The sequence below is a fragment of the Pelodiscus sinensis genome, chromosome 25 (genome assembly GCF_049634645.1).
Source record: "Pelodiscus sinensis isolate JC-2024 chromosome 25, ASM4963464v1, whole genome shotgun sequence".
Taxonomy (NCBI): Eukaryota; Metazoa; Chordata; order Testudines; family Trionychidae; genus Pelodiscus; species Pelodiscus sinensis.
The window spans coordinates 13,857,411-13,875,454 of NC_134735.1; the positions used below are offsets into that span (position 1 = coordinate 13,857,411).

Consider the following 18,044-nt stretch of genomic DNA (forward strand, 5'->3'; position numbering starts at 1 on the left):
TCACTCACAAGCCTGTGTGTGTGTGTGTGTGTGCATTTCACCCACAAGCCTGTGTGTGTGTGTGTGTGTGTGCATTTCACTCACAAGCCTTTGTGTGTGTGTGTGTGTGTGCATTTCACTCACAAGCCTTTGTGTGTGTGTGTGTGTGTGCATTTCACTCAAGCCTTTGTGTGTGTGTGTGTGCATTTCACCCACAAGCCTGTGTGTGTGTGTGTGTGTGCATTTCACCCACAAGCCTGTGTGTGTGTGTGTGTGTGCATTTCACCCACAAGCCTGTGTGTGTGTGTGTGTGTCTGTGTGTGCATTTTACCTACAAGCCTCTGTGTGTGTGTGTGTGTGTGTGTGTGTGTGTCTGTGTGTGAATTTTACCTACAAGCCTCTGTGGTGTGTGTGTGTGTGTGCGTGCATTTCACCCACAAGCCTGTGTGTGTGTGTGTGTGTGTGTGTGTGTGTGTGTGTGGAGATGCCAGTGGGAACCAGTATCTGCCAGTGTCTCCAGGTGAAAGAGGGAGCCTCCCCAGCAGTGTTCGAACCTGAGCAAATTTGCCTAAATCACCCGACACTGGTGAGCTGTGGAGAAGCTGCCCCTCCCCCCCCCCCCACCCCCCCCCCCCCCACACACACACACGGACATGGAATTCCAGGCAATGATACATCCGGGAGATCTCCCAAAGGTGTGTAAGGAAATTGCCAGATCCGTGACAGGAAGATCCCCCCACAATCCCCTGTGGTGTCTTTTCCCTTCACTGCCCAGCTGACAGGACCAGCCGTGTGATTCGCTGCGGCCCCGCTGGAGCCAGTGGAGCCGGGCTGGCTGACACTGCCGAAGGACCTGGCCTGGCAGAATGTTTGCTTTTAGAGACGCTGCCAGCAAAGCACCAGTTCTCCCTTTGCCGGCTGATGCTGCCTTGGGAGAGGCGGGGGCATTTTTAACTGGATTCCCCAATCCCTCACCCCCTTTCTCTGCACTTTGCACTCCCCAGGGCTGGCGGGGGAGAGAGCCATTTTTAGGAGCCCCTGGTGAAAGCACTGGGCAGTACCCTGGGGACCGGATGTGGCCAGCAGTTCCCAGCGAGCAGCCGTTGGCAGGCTTCTGTGAAAGGAGAGGGTGGCTTGAGCTCCACTCCTCATGGGCAGGAGTCCATCTCGCACAAACCAGCGTCACTGGCCGCCCCCTCTCAGAGGGACTGAATGAATCATGGAGGAGACTGAACATTGCCTCGTGCTTGCCAGGCCAAGCATCCGGGGGCACAAGGGGGGAGGCTCATTGACAGTCCAGACTGTCCCTGTTTGGAGGGGAAGTCAGGGGCTTTATTCCTGCTCTTTGAACCAGCTTGAAATCCACTGCAGATCTCTGCTATCTATTTTTATAAGGGAAAACACCCCCCTGTACTCCTCCTCCAGGCATGCTCTGCTTCTGCCAGCTGTGAGAATCCACTCCAGCCAGCCAAGCATGGGGCTGCCTCATAGACTCCCGTAGAAGTGATACTGGACTCCGGGGCTGCTACACAGGGAAATGCTGCGTGGATGAGGATGGAAGAGCTCAGGCAGTGTCACAGAGCTGGTTGTGGGTTGAGGCTAGACAGGTGGCATCTGGGAATTCTCTAGGCTTTTATTAAGCTCATAGTCAACCTGTGGAACTCCTTGCCAGAGGATGTGGTGAAGGCTAGACCTTTAACAGGATTCAAAAAAGAGCTAGATAGAGTCATGGAGGTTAGGTCCATCAATGGCTATTAGCTAGGATAGGTAGGAATGGTGTCCCTAGCCTCTGATTGTCTGGAAATAGATGACAGGAGAGGGATCACATGATAATTACCTGTTGTGTTCCCTCCCTCTGGGGCATCTGGTATTGGCCACTGTCGGCAGACAAGACACTGGGCTAGATGGACCTTTAGTCTGACCCAATATGGCCGTTCTTATGTTCTTATTCAGGGCTAAATCTTGGTTCCACTGAAGTCAGAAGCCAGGCTCTGAGTGGGGTGTTGCAGGGAGGGGATTGACACACAGGGGAATGAAATACGACTCAGGTCAACCCTGCCTGCATCCACCCCAGATCCCCACTGGGGCCTGCCCGCAGGAATCAGGCTGGTCGGTGGTTTACAAGCACAGAGACACTCCTGACCTCACCAGCGGCCTCCAGGCCCTAGAGAGGGTCAGAGGTGGGATCACTGGGCTATCACTGAGAGCCAACGGTCCAAGGCTGAATCTGAAGTCGGGCCTGACCCTGCTCCAAAGCACTTGACAGCAAAAGATCAGTGGGTTTCAGTGGAAGCAGGACAGGGCCCATGGCTGGGGCCTGAAGGAGGGGAAACCTGATTAGAACTGGGCATTGAGGCCCCAGTGTTGGTCGGCCAGGTGAGCCCTGCGACACGGGGAGATGCGCATTGAAAGCTACTGCTACCCTTCCCCAACAATTAACAGGTTGGGAGCCTTCCTGCGCTGGGTTCTGAGCTTGCTGGTGCTGGGTTTATACTAGGGATGTAATCGTGTAGTCGATGAAGCAATTAACTGATACACAAAAGCTTATCGGTTACTGCTACAGATGACGCACATTCTTCCTCCTGACAGCACATTTTTAGCAGGCTGGCCAGAAGCCCGTCTCGTTCCTGGCTTGCGCCAGGTCTGGGACCTACCCCCGCTGCGACTCTGCATTTAAAGTGTCTTAGGAGCCAGACGGGCAGGCAGCCCAGCTCAATTCCAGCTCACGCCAGGTCCTGGAGCCCAGACCTGTTCCCCAGACAGGGGCTGCTGCCACTTCGTGCTGCTGCCTCTGATACAGAGGCAGCAGTGTGGGGCAACAGGTAGCCAGTCTGCAAGGGGAGCTGGGTTTTTAATTGGCTCCTCTCACAGACCAGCTCCTGTCTGGCACCCTGTGCTGCTGCCTCTGATAGGTGAGGTGGCGGGGGACTCCCCAGAGCGCTCTTGCTGCCGGCCCCACCCCCAAGGACTATCGAATAGTCGACTAACCGATAAGGGAATAGTCGATTAACCTCATGAATTCTTAACTGATATTTAACATTCCTAGTTTATACCAGTGTAACTTCTCTAACGTCAGCAGCATCACTCCTGATTTATACCGTAGTTCAATGAACTAAGGGACGGGGCGGGTGTGTCACCCGAACTCCATGACACTAGAATCCAGCCCTGCGTATGCTCATGGATTCAGCACCCGCCATGACCCTGCGGGATACACAGCTGTCGGCTCCTCTCCCTCTGGCCTGCCTCCTTTGCCGCAGGATGGTATTCCCAAGGCGCCAGAGGTCCCTCAGGGCCGCGGGCGCTTCCTGCTTTGACATTCAAGAGCCTAGTGTGTGCTCATGGTTTCGGCGGGCGGGGGGAGAAGAAAAGTTTAGCCTCCCACAAGAGGCTGTTGCTGGAAAGTTTTTCTCAAGCTGTGTGTGCTCCAGCGTCATCTCCCCAAGAGAGGCAGAGACAAGCAAACGGAGGAGCAAGCAAGCAACAGGGATGCCTCCAATGTCTCCGTTTTGTCCTGCTGCCAACAGATGGGGATGGCTGCTTTTGGACTCGGCCGCTTTCCTCTGAAAGGCAGGCTGCACAATGGCTGAAAAGCGAGAGAAGGGATCTAATTGATATTTGGCCTCACAGTGGCTCCTCTGTTCAAGGCTTTCCCCCAGCCAGTGTGTGCTAAAGCAGCTACGGACCACGTGCTGCCAAGGGGGCGGCCGGCAAAAAAGGGGGCTTTATGGGCTGAAAAGCAGGTGTACTGATGGGGACAGAAGCTTGGCTCATGAGTTCACAGCAGCCTCAGAATTATCGGAAATAAATGATGGACCCATTTGCACCAGGATAAGAGTCTTTTCTTTTCCTGATCAAAAGCACTTGATTTGTACCCTCCCAAGGGACTGGCTCCATAGACCATACTCAGCCTCCATTGGCGGGGACCAGTCTGCGCTTGATGAAAAGACCCTGATGGAACATCTTGGCAGAGCCCTGGTCACCGCCCTCCTCCTCCTTTAAATTTCACTTTTAAGGGGCACTTTTAGTTTAAGCCCCAAATGGTTTATTTTCCTATTTATTTGTAAAGGGACAAGGCCTGAGCCAAAGGCCCCTGATGTCGAGTTCCAGGGACTGCCATTGGGTTTGGATCAGGCTGTGAAAGCTAATGTGAAAAGGGATTTTTCCTTTTGTGGGCTTTTAGACCTGGTTATTATTGAAACCAAATCCCCTTTTTTTCACCCTATATAGAGGCTTTTCTCTATCTGGGTGGGAACTAAGGCACAACCCTTTGCTAGCACAAGAGAATTGGAAAGTGAAATTGACCCAGAATGGGAAGTGCAAGTGACCAGTCTTGTTTCCCTGAGCTGAACTCAGTTTGCAAAGGTCAAGAGGGAACCAGCTCAGCTTTCTCTGAGGGTATGTCTACGCTGCAGAGCTTTTTCGGAAAAACAGCTGTTTTTCCGAAAAAACTTCACTTATGTCCACACTGCAATTGCATTCTTTCGGAAAAAAATCAAAAGAACAGAGGGGTTTTTCTGACATTGGTAAACCTCTTTCTATGGGGAAGAAGCCTTTTTCTGAAAGAGCTCTTTCGCAAAACAGTGTGGCTATGTCTAGACTGCAGGCTTCTTTCGAAAGAGGCTCTTTCGAAAGCATCTTTCGAAAGAGCATCTTTCGAAAGATCGCGTCTAGACTGCAGGTGGATCTTTCGAAAGAGAAATCCGCTTTTTCGAAAGAGAGCACCCAGCGAGTCTGGATGCTCTCTTTCGAAGACGGCCTCTTTACATTGAAGAACGCCTTCCTTCGAAAGAGGAACTTTCGAAAGAAGGCGTTCTTCCTCGTGAAACGAGGTTTACCGCCATCGAAAGAAAAGCCGCGTTCTTTCGAAATAATTTCGAAAGAACGCGGCTTGAGTCTGGACGCAGGGGAAGTTTTTTCGGGAAAAGGCTACTTTTCCCGAAAAAACCCCTGAGTCTGGACACGGCCTGTGTGTGGATAGGGCAGAGGGAGTTCTTTTGAAAGAAGAGGAAAGAGGAAAAAGCACAGGTGCCCTGGTGGCCACTCCATCCATAGTAATCGCACCTTAAATGTCTATTCAGTGTGGCTGCTATCTTTCGGAAAAGCAGATCGCTTCTTCAATGCGCTTTTGCTGTGTAGACTCTGTCTTTCGGAAGAAGTTTTTTCTGAAGATCTCTTCTGGAAAAGCTTCTTCCAAAAGAAGCCTGCAGTCGAGACGTAGCCTGAGTGTTAACATCCTCCTCCGCCAGCAGACGCTCCACCTACCCTGAGCACAGAAAAGCTCTTTTCTAATCCGTGGCTGCTGGCAGAGCTGTCATTTATGAAGGGTTAACAGCATGTCCATGCTGCCAGAGAGAAAACTGGAAGGGGGAGGGGAAGTTTAGGTTTAAGTTTTTCAGGCTGTTGCGAAAGCAAACAGCTGCCAGGCCAGTTTCCAGAACTCCTGAAATCAGCTTTAATGTTGTATCACGGTAGCAGCGAGAGTACTGTGCTCGGTGCTGTATGTACACATAGCGAGAGCCAGACCCTGCCCTGGAGAATGCACAGGAAATAGCAACGTGGCCTGAATTCCACTCATGTGCCTCGTGCACTAGACCACGTTTCAGGCCCAAGTAACTTCTTTTCACTATGTGTTATTTGCAGTCCAATAGGACCTTAGAGGCCCCCAATGATACTGGGGTCCCATTGCGCTGGACACTGTACAGACAGGGAACGAGAGAGCCCCTTAAGAGCTCACACTCTCCATAGACAAGAGAGACACAGGGGGCCTGGGGAAACAGGCAGGCAGCAGTGAAGAGCCCTAACAATCTGGTACTAAGTGACTTGCCCAAAGTCACACACGGAGTCTGGGTTCAAGTTTAGGGCCCTCGAGGCCCAACCCAGGCCCGCCCCAGGCCCTTAGCTGTGCAGAGCTGGCCACAATAGGGAATTGCGACATCTGGGATTTTCAGCCTGGTTGCTCCCTACACTCCAGTTCCCAAGACTTCTCTTGGCTCTATGGCCTAAAAAATTACCCAGAAAAGATGTTTAATGAGAAAAATATTTTAAGTGACCCCAGAGAATGGTGGGAGTTGAGAGTTCAGGGAGCGTTCTCTTTCTAGCTGGTCTAAACCAGACCCCGGTCTCTAGTCATCCTCTGTTATGCTCTGCGGGCTTGGTGCTTCCTCTGTTATTTGTCTTTATTGCCCATGTAACTCCATTCAATTCAAAGGCTGACAGAGTTAACGTGTGTGTGTGTGTGTGTGTGTGCGTGCACATGCGTGTGTGCGCGCGTGCATGCATGTGGTGGGGGAGGGGTGGGTGTCCACAACAGTTACAGGGCGGTTAGGCTGGTGTAGTGCGCGGGTAAATCGGTCCAAATGATACCCGTGCAGCTGCAGTACAAAGAGCTGAATTTTACCCACAAAATTCCAAGGGTCTCGCTCTCCTCTCGTTAAAACCGGTGTAAACCAGCAATAGCTCTGTTGAAATCAGTTTGGGTGACCAGTGTAAACGTAAACAAGAGGGGACTCAGATGCTGAGGCTCCAGCCAAATGCCTGAGGTTAGGCACCCCACCCCAAAGAAGGCTATTTCCATATCGACTCAAGTTTGTAGCATACTGTGGGGTGAAAGGAATGGGAGAAAGGGCAATGCAGCTTAGCAGACTGGGAGTCGGGAGATTCTGATTCTATTTTTGTCTCTGCCAGTGAAGTGCTGAGTGTCCTAGGGCAAATCACTTTGCTTCTCTGTGCCTCGGTTTCCCTTCCGTCCTTTGTCTATCATGTAAATGCCTGGGGCAGAGAGTGGCTCACTGTGTGTGTAGTGCATCAGGGCTAAGTGTGAGTTGGTGCTCCTACACACGTCTGCAATGCAAATGATCACAACAATGCAGGTGCCGCGGAAAGGAAAGGTTCTAATCCCATTGCAGATCGTGCTTTGCTTTCACTAAATGAAAAGCTGTCAGGAAAGCAGAAGATGAAATGGTCTCCTGTATGTTTTTTGGAAAAAGAAATCACATTTACAGACCAATCTGATTAGAGACACGCATCTCAATCGGTTGGCAGGAGTGAGGATCCTGGACTATTCTCTCGTCCATATGGATTCTTTTCCAACAAACTTAAAAAAAAAAGTTGATATTGAAAGCCCTGAAGTCTGTGGCTGAACACCTCTGACGAGGACAAAGGTAGACGATGCTTTCAAGAGTGAAAGTACCTTACAGTTCTTACAGGTACTGTCATATTTCAACCCCCCGGGGGACCCTCAGGGCAGGAGGTTGGGGGGAGGGGTCGTGATACAGTAGTACCAGGAAAAAATGAGGGGTGGGATGGATTGCGGAGGGCTCAAGGCAGGGGGCTGGGAAGTGTCTGGGTATGCAGGGCTGGGCGTGGGGATGTAGGGGGGATCAGGAGTCAGGGCTGGGGGTGTGAGGAAGGGCTCTGGGCAGGGGTGGGGATGTGTGTGTGGGGGGGTGCAGGAGTCGGGGTTGGGAGTGTGAGGAAGGGCTCAGGACAGGGGCAGGGGTTATGTGGGGGTGCAGGAGTCAGGGTTTGGGGTAGGGAGGGGCTCAAAGCAGGGTGTGTGTGCAGGGGGGTGCAGGAATCAGGGCTGCCCCCTGCCTTGCCCCCCCAGAGGGGGAGAGATGCAGCAAACTGCATATTCCTCTTGTTCCCGACAGTGATGGGAAGGGGAACAGCAAGCAGTGCCCTCGTGCAAACTCCAGGGAGCGGGCGTCAGCCTCCCCCCAAATGGTGCTGGGGCAGCGCTGGATGGGGGGTGCGCCCCCAGCCACCCCTTTACCTACTTGGCTGCCTGCTACTTAGCACAGCAGCCTGCGGCAGAGCCCCGGGAGCTGGGCTGGGAGTGCCTTGCCGCCTCCTGCAGCCGAGCTCCCCAGCCTCCAGAGCAGCCCACCGGGGCGCACCAACGTACTGTCACTGCTGCCTGTCTCTGCCGTGCCCAGGCTACACGGGGAAACTGTTGCAGAATAAACGAGGGTGCGAACTTCAAGCGCCGATTCCCCTCCAGGCGTTCTGGGGCCACTCAGCGAGTCACTTCGCCTTGGTCCCTTACAGTAGGTGCAAGTCACATTGTATTTGGCAGGGCCGGGGAACCTCCTGCTGACCCACAAAAACATGAGTCGGGGGCCGCACACAAGTGAGAAGCCCCTAGGGTTACCAGGTGGCTTAAAAAAAATACCGGACACACTTGATCTCAGGTGGGGGGGGGGGCACCAGAAGGGGTGTGTGTGGGGGGGAAGGGGGGGAACGGGCTGGCGGGAAGCAGGGCTGGTGGGGGGTGGGGGTCGGGGACAGCGGGGCTAGCTGAGGGAGGTCAGGGGCAGCGGGCCTGGCTGGGGCAGATTGGGGGGCGACCAGCCGGCAGGAAACAGGTCTGGCCGGGAGGAGTCGGGAGGAGCGGAGCTGGCCAGGGGAGATTGGGAGGAGGAGGGGGGGATAACCAGCCGGCGGGAAGCAGGGCTGGTCGGCTGGCCGGAGGAGATCAGGTGGGGGGGAGGGACCAGCTGATGGGAAGCGGGGCTGGCCGGGGAAGACTGAGGGGGGGTACGGGATCAGCCACTGGGAAGCAGGGCTGGCCGGGTCGGGGGAAGCGGGGCTGGTGGGGCGGGGAGCAGGGGGAAAAGAATTGGCCAGCAGGGAGCTGGACTGACCCAGGCACACGCAGATCCCGGGGTGCTTCCACGAGCGAGTCCAGCCCCAGGGATTCTCTCCCCCCTCCCTCCCTCGCATAGTCGCGTTGCCTGGCGGGTACACACACTCACGCAGCACGAGCGTGTCTACCAGCCAGGCAGTGCGCAACTACACACTGATAGTCCTACTAATAATACAACTGACCTAATTAGAAAATACTGGGCAGTTTATGTGTCCGGTGTTTTCTTAAGCTTTCCCCCAGATAGAACCCTCAAATACTGGACTGTCCGGTTCCAAACCGGACACCTGGCAACCCTAGAAGCCCCTATCCGAGAAGGAGAAAGACCCTCCCCCCATTGCCCTCGCACCCCAGAGCCTTGGGGGCCTAGGCTAGTAGATTTTGTGTGCTCCATCCCTGCGGGTGGGCGGCTGGAGCGCCAATGCTGAGCCTCAGGGGCCGGATCCAGGCAAGCCGGGGGCTGCATCCCCCTGGGACTGAGGTTCCCCACCCCGGCTCTAAGGCCATGCCTACATTAGCCCTTCTGCCTGCAAAACGTGTGTCACTCTGGGCGGTGAAATAAGCAACATACGTGTTGCCAGTGTGAGCGGTAGTGGGCAGAGCGCCAAGGCAGCGGGCGAGCCCACTCCGGGTGGCACAGAACGGCTACCGGAGCGACCGATCTCACAGCGACATGGCTGCACGTACCACTGTGCCATGCACGCTCTCTTGGAGAGATGCAGCCTCAGAACCTTCGGGTATGTCTACACTATCCCGCTAGTTCGAACTAGGAGGGTAATGTAGGCATACCGCACTTGCAAATGAAGCCCGGGATTTGAATTTCCCGGGCTTCCTTTGCATAAGTGGGGCGCCGCCATTTTTAAATCCCCGCGTGTTCGAACCCCGTGCCGCGTGGCTACATGGGGCACAAACTAGGTAGTTCGAACTAGGCTTCCTAGTTCGAATTACCGTTACTCCTCGTGGAATGAGGAGTAACGGTAGTTCGAACTAGAAAGCCTAGTTCGAACTACCTAGTTCGTGCTGCGTGTAGCCGCGCTGCACGGGGTTCGAACCAGCCGGGATTTAAAAATGGCGGCGCCCCACTTATGCAAAGGAAGCCTGGGAAATTCAAATCCCGGGCTTCATTTGCAATTGCGGTATGCCTACATTACCCTCCTAGTTCGAAATAGGAGGGTAGTGTAGACATACCCTTCCTCAGGCCCGAAGATCTGTGTGTAGTGTGAACGCTGCTCTCTCCCTCCAGCAGACGTTGGGTCATGAAATGATTCTGTCTCCTTTCCCCCCCCCCCCCCCCTTCCCTCTCTAGTATCCTGAGGCCAACACAGCTGCAACAACTCTGCATAGGAGCTACTCTAGGTTCTTTCCCCACACAGGCCAATCCTTAGAGGTTACTTGCTATTCATAGTTCTCACGCATCATACAGATTTTGACCCTCTATAGTACCTTCCATCCAGGGTACCGGAGCGCATTACAGACACTGCTGAATCGATGCTGCCAACTGTCCTGCAAGGTCGGGGATGTTCCGTAGCCCCATTTTGCAGTTGGAGAAACTGAGGCAGGGGAGAAATTAAGACCAGCACTTGTCTCTGCTTTTGGGGGCCTGACTTGAGACAGCTGGGACCTGGATTTCCCATGGCCGTTTTCAGCTTCTCTTAAAGTCATGGGGTACCCCCAGCTGGTGGTGGGGTGGTCCCAGACTTGAGTGGGCAGCACAATCCAGGATTCAGCCTAAGAATCAGCCCCCCGCTCTGGGCGCGCCGCCGTTCTGAGGGATTGGTGAGTGTCTGGCCCCTGGGGGCTGTATGTGGTTGCGCTGCATCATGGCAGAAGCGTGGGCTGCGAGAGGCAAGGGCCCCGCTGGGCTCTGGAACGAGTGCGGCCACCCATCACGCTGCCTGCTTGTGTTGCAGGGGACGGATGTGGCCACGCTGTGCTGACGCCTCACAGTGGGACGCTGACCTCCAAGAACTACCCTGGCACCTATCCCAATCACACAGCCTGCGAGTGGAGGATCCAGGCCGCGGAAGGGAGCTCTCTCGTCCTGGCCTTCGGGGACATGGACATCGAATCTTCCCGGCACTGCGCTTCGAGCTTCCTGCTGCTCTCATCCCCTTCCGACAGCACCAGCCTTGGTAAGAACTACCGGGCCCCGGGCCCAGGCAGCCCCGATGCGCGACATTGCAGGCCACGCATGGGCTGGCGGGGGGCAGGGTTTTTCCCTGCCTCCTTCAGCAGGTGGTGAAGTGGAGCCAATGCAGTGCAGGAGGGCAGGGCTTGGGTAGGCCGGGCACCCCCTTGCACAGGCGCCTGGTGCCTACTGCAGGGGTGGGGGGAGCAGGGAGGGCCACCTGGAGGAAGAGGGAGGGGGCGTGAGGGAGGGGGCGTGAGGAAGCACCCTGTTTAGCAATGAAAATGTTGGCAGCGCCTGGGGGGCAGGGCTTCCCTGAGTCGCCCATGCCCCCTTTCATGCCCAGAGCACAGCGAAGCGAGGATCCTGGCGCACAGCTGTGCAGGGCAAGTCTGGCGGGGAGCATGGCTGCAGGCTGGGCCTATGCAGTGTGGCTGCAGGCGCCCTGGGAGCCTGTGGCCCCACGGTGGAGACTCCCAGGGCTGCGTCAGGTGCTGCGCTTGCGAGTTGCTCAGCAAACGTGGCGGGAGACCCAGTCCCTGCCCCGCCAGCTCCCCACGTTCATTTCCAGGGGCTTTCTGCCTGAGCAGGCATTTGGCAAGATGCCAGATTCGAGGGGTATCCGCACACAATGCTCCGATGGGGGGTGGCAAGTCCTGGTCCCCACGGCCCAGCCCCGAGAAGCCCTTTGCTGCCGTCACCACTGACCAGCTTTGGCCAAAGGAGTCAGCCGGGATTGGACGGAGCCCATGGACTGGAATAGCGTCGCCCTCTCCTTTGACAGAGCTGTCTGGTCACCCAGTGGCTCTTCCCAGAACTCCCAGCGAGTGATGGTCTGGCCCAGGTACCCCCGGGGCCATGCTCAGTGACATTCGGGGGCATGGACCCCTCCCGGGACTGGCTGTGGCTTGACCCTGAGCCCTGCTGGCCAATGCAGTTCTGCCAGTTCTGCTGCTTTTTGGAGTTTTGGTGCCCACTGTGGAACTGAGGCCTCCAGCTTCCAAGCTAACAGGTGTGGCCCTGCAGTCTCCGGCCACGATCCAGCAAGTTCGAGGCTTGAGCTGCTAGATCGGACACCTGAAATTGGGGACAGCCCTCTCTGCCACCCAGTGGAGCTCAGATCCAATGGCAAGATTACAGAATATGAAGAAAATCTGGCGCTTTTTTGGTTGGTTGGTGTTGTTTACAGGGCAGCGCTATGGGACGGGGGATCATGACCCAAAGGAAAGGGGGCAGGGACAGATGTGTCCGCAAATTAATGAACTGAGAAGCTGTCCAAACTATTTCTAGGATTTTCAGGGGGAGATTTACTGGACTCAGAGGGATTTGACAGAGCAGGGGCAGCCTGCAGAGAAATCCTGGGCAGGGAAAGGGTGTGTGTGTGTGTGTGTGTATGTGTGTGTGGGAAGGAACAACCTTTGGAAATCTCTGCTGGGGGATGTCTTTGTGGAATCCGATCACTCACGCAACAGGCTGCCCGGCAATCGGAGGGGGAGGAGAGCAGCCCTGCGCCAAGAGGAAACAGGGCTGAACACCGAGTGGCACAGCCCGAGCAGGCCGGGAATCGCCTGACAAAGAGGCACTGAGTGACAAGCGGCAGGAAGCTCAGCCCACAGCAGAGAGGGCCCCATTGTGCTCAGCAAAGGGACACACGAGAGGGTCGCTGTGGGGAAATCAAATGTGTCACTGAATAACCATAGAAATTGGAGACGGAAAAGGCCCATTAAATCATCGAGTCCATGATGCCCCAGGCCAGGACTGATCTACGGTCTGTTCTCTAGGCCCCCCCACCCCCCCGCAGTGTCTTTCTTAGCCCTGCGGGGGAGAGTTCAGAGGAAGGGCAAATTGCCGGGAACGTATTTTATTTGGTTGCCAGTAGTTCAGGCTCCCGTGTCGGGGCTTGGGGCCCCGTCCTCCACTGGGGCAAGTCGGGGCAGCTCCATTGGCATCCTCGGAACTGCTCCAGTTTACGCCAGCAGATAATGTGACTCCACGGCTTGCTGCTCCGGATCCAACCCTCCAAGCTAGCCCCCAGCGGAGCCGTGCCATGGGGGGGGGGGGAGGCATCCCAAGGACAGAGCCGATCAGCGCAGGCTGCTGCAGCCTCCATGGGATTCACCTGTCATTTTGCAGGGGGTGGCCAGCAGGAGCCCTGCAGCAGGAGATATTCTGGCCTTGCTCTGCCTCTCCCCTCCCCTGGCCCGTGCAACACCATCTTCCACAGTGCAGTGCAGGGATGCACCCCACGGGCCTGATCCTCTGCTGCCTTGTGCGGGGCCACCGCCTGCTCTTCTGCCGGACAGAGCCGGGAGAGGCCCCAGAGCCTGTGCGTACGGGCAGCTTCCCGATTTCGCAGGGGTGATTCATGCTGAGCACCACGGTGAGCAACTCAGACGCTCGCTGAGCTGGCGCTTCTAGCTGGGACGTGCCATGACCACAGCCGCTCCTGCCCGGGGATGCAGCCAGCTGGGCAGGGGTCCCGGGGCCTGCCTGTGGAACCCCTCCAAGCCAGTGGTCCCCAACCTTTTTTACATGGGGGACCGACAAACCCATTTGCAAATGTTCAGCGGACTGGCAACATTGTATTTGCATATTCATGAAGCAAATAAGGAATATGCAAATAGAATGTGATCTGTCTTCCTGGCTCCAACCCAGCCCCTTACTCCCCAGTGCCTAACACCCTTTGATGCCCACCCCTGAGCCCTTTGACCTCACCCAACACCCCTTTGCCCCAAAGCAAGGCTGCCCCTCTAGGGAGTGTGGTTGTCATTGCCGCGTGGGCAGGGGGAGCGGCCATTGGCGGCGTGTCCCCACCCTCCCCAAGCGCGCCCCCATGGGCAGAGGCAGAGAGCACGAAGCCCCAGCTGGGCTGCCTTACCTGGGTGGGACAGAGGGAGGTGCCTCCTTCTCCGCCTCCCCCAGCCACCACTGCCAGCAAGGCCATACAAGCAGAGAAGCGGTTGCTGGAGGCCTGTGCACTCTCCTCCTGCCCCCTGCTGCTCTTCTGGCCCCAGACCTTGCGGCCTGGCAGCAGGCTGCGGCTGGGCGGTCGGGAACCGCTGCTCTAACCCGGTAGCATTTCCAAGGTAACAAGCAAACTGGTCCCCTTTTAGCCCTTTCTCCAGCTCGGAGGAACAGGGCAGGCCACAAACACAATTTCTCTCCCTTTGCAGGTCACCTCTGCCTCTCCGTGTATCTTGGCCTGGAGCATTTTGCTCCTGGGAGCTGCAGAGTAAATATTTAGGAGTTAGCACCACGTGCTGTTGCTAAGGGCCCTGCTGCTGCCGAAAAAGCCCGTTCCGCCCGGGTTCTTTCGCACTGTTAAATACCATGGACTGTGCTCAGCTGCCCTTGGTGTCCCAGGGAGCTGCAGCGCTCCCAGAATTAATGGGTATGACCCACGCAGGAGTTAAAGCTTCACATCTCCTGGCTCCGCTCCTTTGTGGTCCTTCTCCCCCACCCGCCACGCTCCCCTCCCGCACCCCAAGTAATTCTGTGATCTCCCATTACCTCCTATCTGAGCATCTTTCAGTCCTGAATGGATTTCTCTTCACTTCTGCCCTAGGGCAATGCTGTCATCCCCTTTGCGGAGATGAGGCACTGAAGCACAGAGGGGCTAAGTAACCAACCCAAGGCCACACGGAATCTGTAGCAGACTAAACCCAGACTTGAGACCCGACCATTGGGACTGTCTTGCTCTCCTAGTTGAAAGGGCAATAGTAACAGGGTGCCAGGATAGGAAGGATGGACCAGGGGTTATGGCACTGGACTATGACTTAGGGCATGTCTACACTGCAGGGCTAAAGCTGAAATAAGCTACGCAACTCGAGCTACGTCAATTGCTTAGCTTAAGTCAGAATAACTTATTTCACTTTTGGTGCTGTCTGCACAGCAGGAAGTCTGAGGATGATCCCCACCTCCCAAAATCCAATACGGACCAGATCCTCTGACCTCCCTTACTCCTTGTGAAATGAGGGTTACAGGAGCTGGAGTAAAAAGTCCTCCAGCTCAACATTATTTTGATGTTCTATTGAAATAACTGCTTGTAGTGTAGCCACGGACTATGTCATTTTGGAATAATGTCAGTTATTCCGAAATAACACTGCCGTGTAGATGTACCCTTAGAGACCTGGCTTCAAATCCTCGCTCTGCCATGGGCTTCTTGTGTGACCTGGGCAAGTCTCTCTGGGCCGGAGTTTGCCGTCTGTGCAGCGGGGCGAGTGACACTGCTCTCCCACTCAGAGGTGTTGGGAGGGCAAATCCCCTGAAAAGTGCAGGGTGCGCAGCTGCTATGGCGGCAGGCCCACGTAAGTTCCACGGACGTTGTTAGAGCACGGTGCTCCCACAGGCACTGAAATGAGGACCAGAGTTTCAGTGGAGCTCAGTGTGATGGCGCGTCCCCGTCCTCAGCCAGATGTGACTCTCGGCCAGCCAGTGGAGTAAAAACGGGTTTATTGCTTCTCCAAGATACAGCACAGCGTGGGCTTGGTGTAGGCATAGGATAGGCCAACAGCCCTAGTTCCCTTTCGGGGGACGGGGTTCACAGGCCCCTCAACCCCCTATACTGGTTTTCAGTCTGCTTCCTCCATGCTTTCCCACACTCCCAAACCCTGCCCCCCAGCCAGGTGGCTGTCTCCGCCTCCCTTCCTTTGTCTCTCCCTCTGGGAAGAGCCTTGCTAGCTGCTCAGGCTGGGACTAGGTGTCGGAGCCAATGCACATGTGGGGTGAGACAGTGGGAATCTCACAGCACAGCACAGCCAGGTGGGGTTACAAAGCAGACAGCCCCCCACTACGCACCCATCCTGCCGGAAACCTGGCCCGTAATGGATCTTGGGAGGTGGGATCATCACTTCCCAGGCCCCACATTTTTATGGAGCAGGTGGTAATAATGAAAATACACCCACCTTGCAAACAAATACTCGTCTCATGTGATGTAAGATCGGCCACAAGATCTCTCAGAGGCTAAGAATGGCGAGCACAACTGTGAAACTCCACAGCTGCATTGGAAAGATAAACCAGGTGTACAGGAATGTACCATGCTGCTTCCAGGCATAATCCACTCATCAGAGGCCTAAGAGAGCAGCAAGGGAGGTTTAGGTTGGACATCAGGAAAAACTTCCTACCTGTCAGGGTGGTTTAACACTGGAATAAATTGCCTAGGGGGGTTGTGGAATCTCCATCACTGGAGATATTTAAGAGCAGGTTAGAAAGACACCTGTCAGGGATGATCTAGAATGTGCTTGGTTCTGCCGTGAGGGCAGGGGACTGGATTTGATGACCTCTCAAGATCCCTTCCCATTCTAGTGTTCTATGATTCTAAGGCTGGGAAGTGTTTTCTGCTCTAGGTAGGCTATTTCCATTCTGGGGAAGGGGGGATTCCACCAATCCTAAGTGTGTATAAAACTGACCGGAGCAGTTGCGCTCCCATTGCCCATGTGTAATGACAACACCCAATACAACACAAGGGGCAAGTCAGACCCACAGGGGCCTGGTCTCCCTTCATAGAGCACCAAATTCCAGCCTGGGAGGGAGGCACAACTAAGCTTCTCTTCAAAGTCAATGGCTACATCTAGACTACATCCCTTTTTCGGAAAAGGGATGTAAATTAGACGTATCGCAATTGCTAAGGAAGCGGGGATTTAAATCATTAGCATAAAAATGGCTGCCGCTTTTTTTCAGCACGGAGCTTTGTTGGAGAAAAGTGCCAGTCTAGACGCTGATCTTTCGAAAAACAAAGCCTTTTTCGAAAGATGCCTTATCCCTTATTTCATGAGGGATAAGGGATCTTTCGAAAAAGGCTTTATTTTTCGAAAGATCAGCGTCTAGACTGGCGCTTTTCTCCGACAAAGATCTGTGCTTGAAAAAAAGCAGCAGCCATTTTTATGCTAATGAAGCGCGGGAGATTTAAATCCCCGCTTCCTTAGCAATTGCGATACGTCTAATTTACATCCCTTTTCTGAAAAAGGGATGTAGTCTAGACGTAGCCATAGGGTTAGATTCTTGGCCCTGGGCCTGGCTGCTTTGAGCCACAAACCGTGGGCATTCCTCTGATGAAGGGGGAATCCCCTGGTGACACGGAGCCAGCATAGCCAGCTGTAAACCACGTACCCCACTGCCACCAGCCCAGGGACATGGCAGAAGGAGAGCAGGGCTGTAGCCTGCTGTGCTCCAGCAACTCCCAGCCATTGCAAGAGCCTTGGGGGCTGTTCCAGGTGACCATGAGTCAAAGCAGCCATGAACACACACACCCTGACGTGGGGAGCAAAAAGGTGACAGTCACACTGCTGTGCCTCTGCCACCGCCATTCCTGCAGCACGCGTGGATCAGCCAGAGCTGAGGATCGGGGCTCAGTGACAACTGACTGCATGTGGCCAAGTGGGCTCTGGCTGTGAGTTCACAGCCTCAGGAGGAAGACCGAGAGATTGGGTTGTTTAAACCCCTGGAATGATCTTGCCATTTTCCTGACATTTTGTAGGCTGTTTGCAACACCCCTGCGAGCCTCCTGGGCTGCGGTGCCATCACCCCTCTGCTGCCTATCTATGGTAGCAAGTCCGGGAACCGGTCGCTGCACGTGGGTTGTGGCCAGCATATCTTGAATGCATCTGGCTACCCCACAAAGGGATTGGGCCCCAAGCGGGGCTCTCTCCAAGTGCACCTGGGGGGTCTCCCATCACTTGACATGGGTTGTTTCCTTAGCTCTGGAAATGGAATTTGGCCTCCTTTCTGCTACTATTCACAATTCCCTTTCTTTCATGCACATGCATGTTGGTTTGTTGTCGTAGGGTTGCTCGAGGATGCTTTGTTAGTCCCTAGTTTCCTTTTACTGGAGTGGAGCTAACTGACACAAACAAAGAATCTGGCTGGAATTTGGTGCCACTTTCCGGTGGCAAGAGGCTACGTTTTGCTTGGTTTCTGTGGCCGGGTAGCTCACCTTCCCGGCACTTGTTCCTGATTGGCTCAACCACTCCGAGCAGAGCTTTACTCTCTGGCGGAGGCTTTTGTGCCAAGTTTAGCCTGGAGCAAAGCTTTCCTGGCTGCCAGTGTCCAGATCTCTGGAGATGAGGGTTTCTCACTGCGGAAGCTCTGCCTGCCGGATGCCTGCTGCTGGCTCCAGTCTCCTCGGCATGGTTTGGTTGTGTTTGCTGTGGGAAACGACACCGCTGGCAAACTCCTCACAGCTGAGGCAAGCAGCGTGGAATGAGAGATTTCACACCCCCGTGCTCCGGGATTGGGGAGCAGCTTGTCTTTTCAAGTGCTGTGACCAACACAGGGCAAGCTAGGATCCAAGTTGGT

The 18,044-nt window shown here is 55.0% G+C and overlaps 1 protein-coding gene across 1 annotated transcript in view; it reads left to right on the forward strand.

Annotated features, from left to right (window-relative positions):
* The window catches only part of LOC102444094 (discoidin, CUB and LCCL domain-containing protein 1-like), a 73,944-nt gene that overhangs the window by 8,490 nt on the left and 47,410 nt on the right, over nucleotides 1–18,044 (forward strand). Inside the window, exon 2 of the mRNA XM_075908959.1 lies at nucleotides 10,534–10,755. Within this exon, the coding sequence (XP_075765074.1) occupies nucleotides 10,534–10,755 (222 nt within the window). The remainder of the gene's footprint in view (nucleotides 1–10,533; nucleotides 10,756–18,044) is intronic.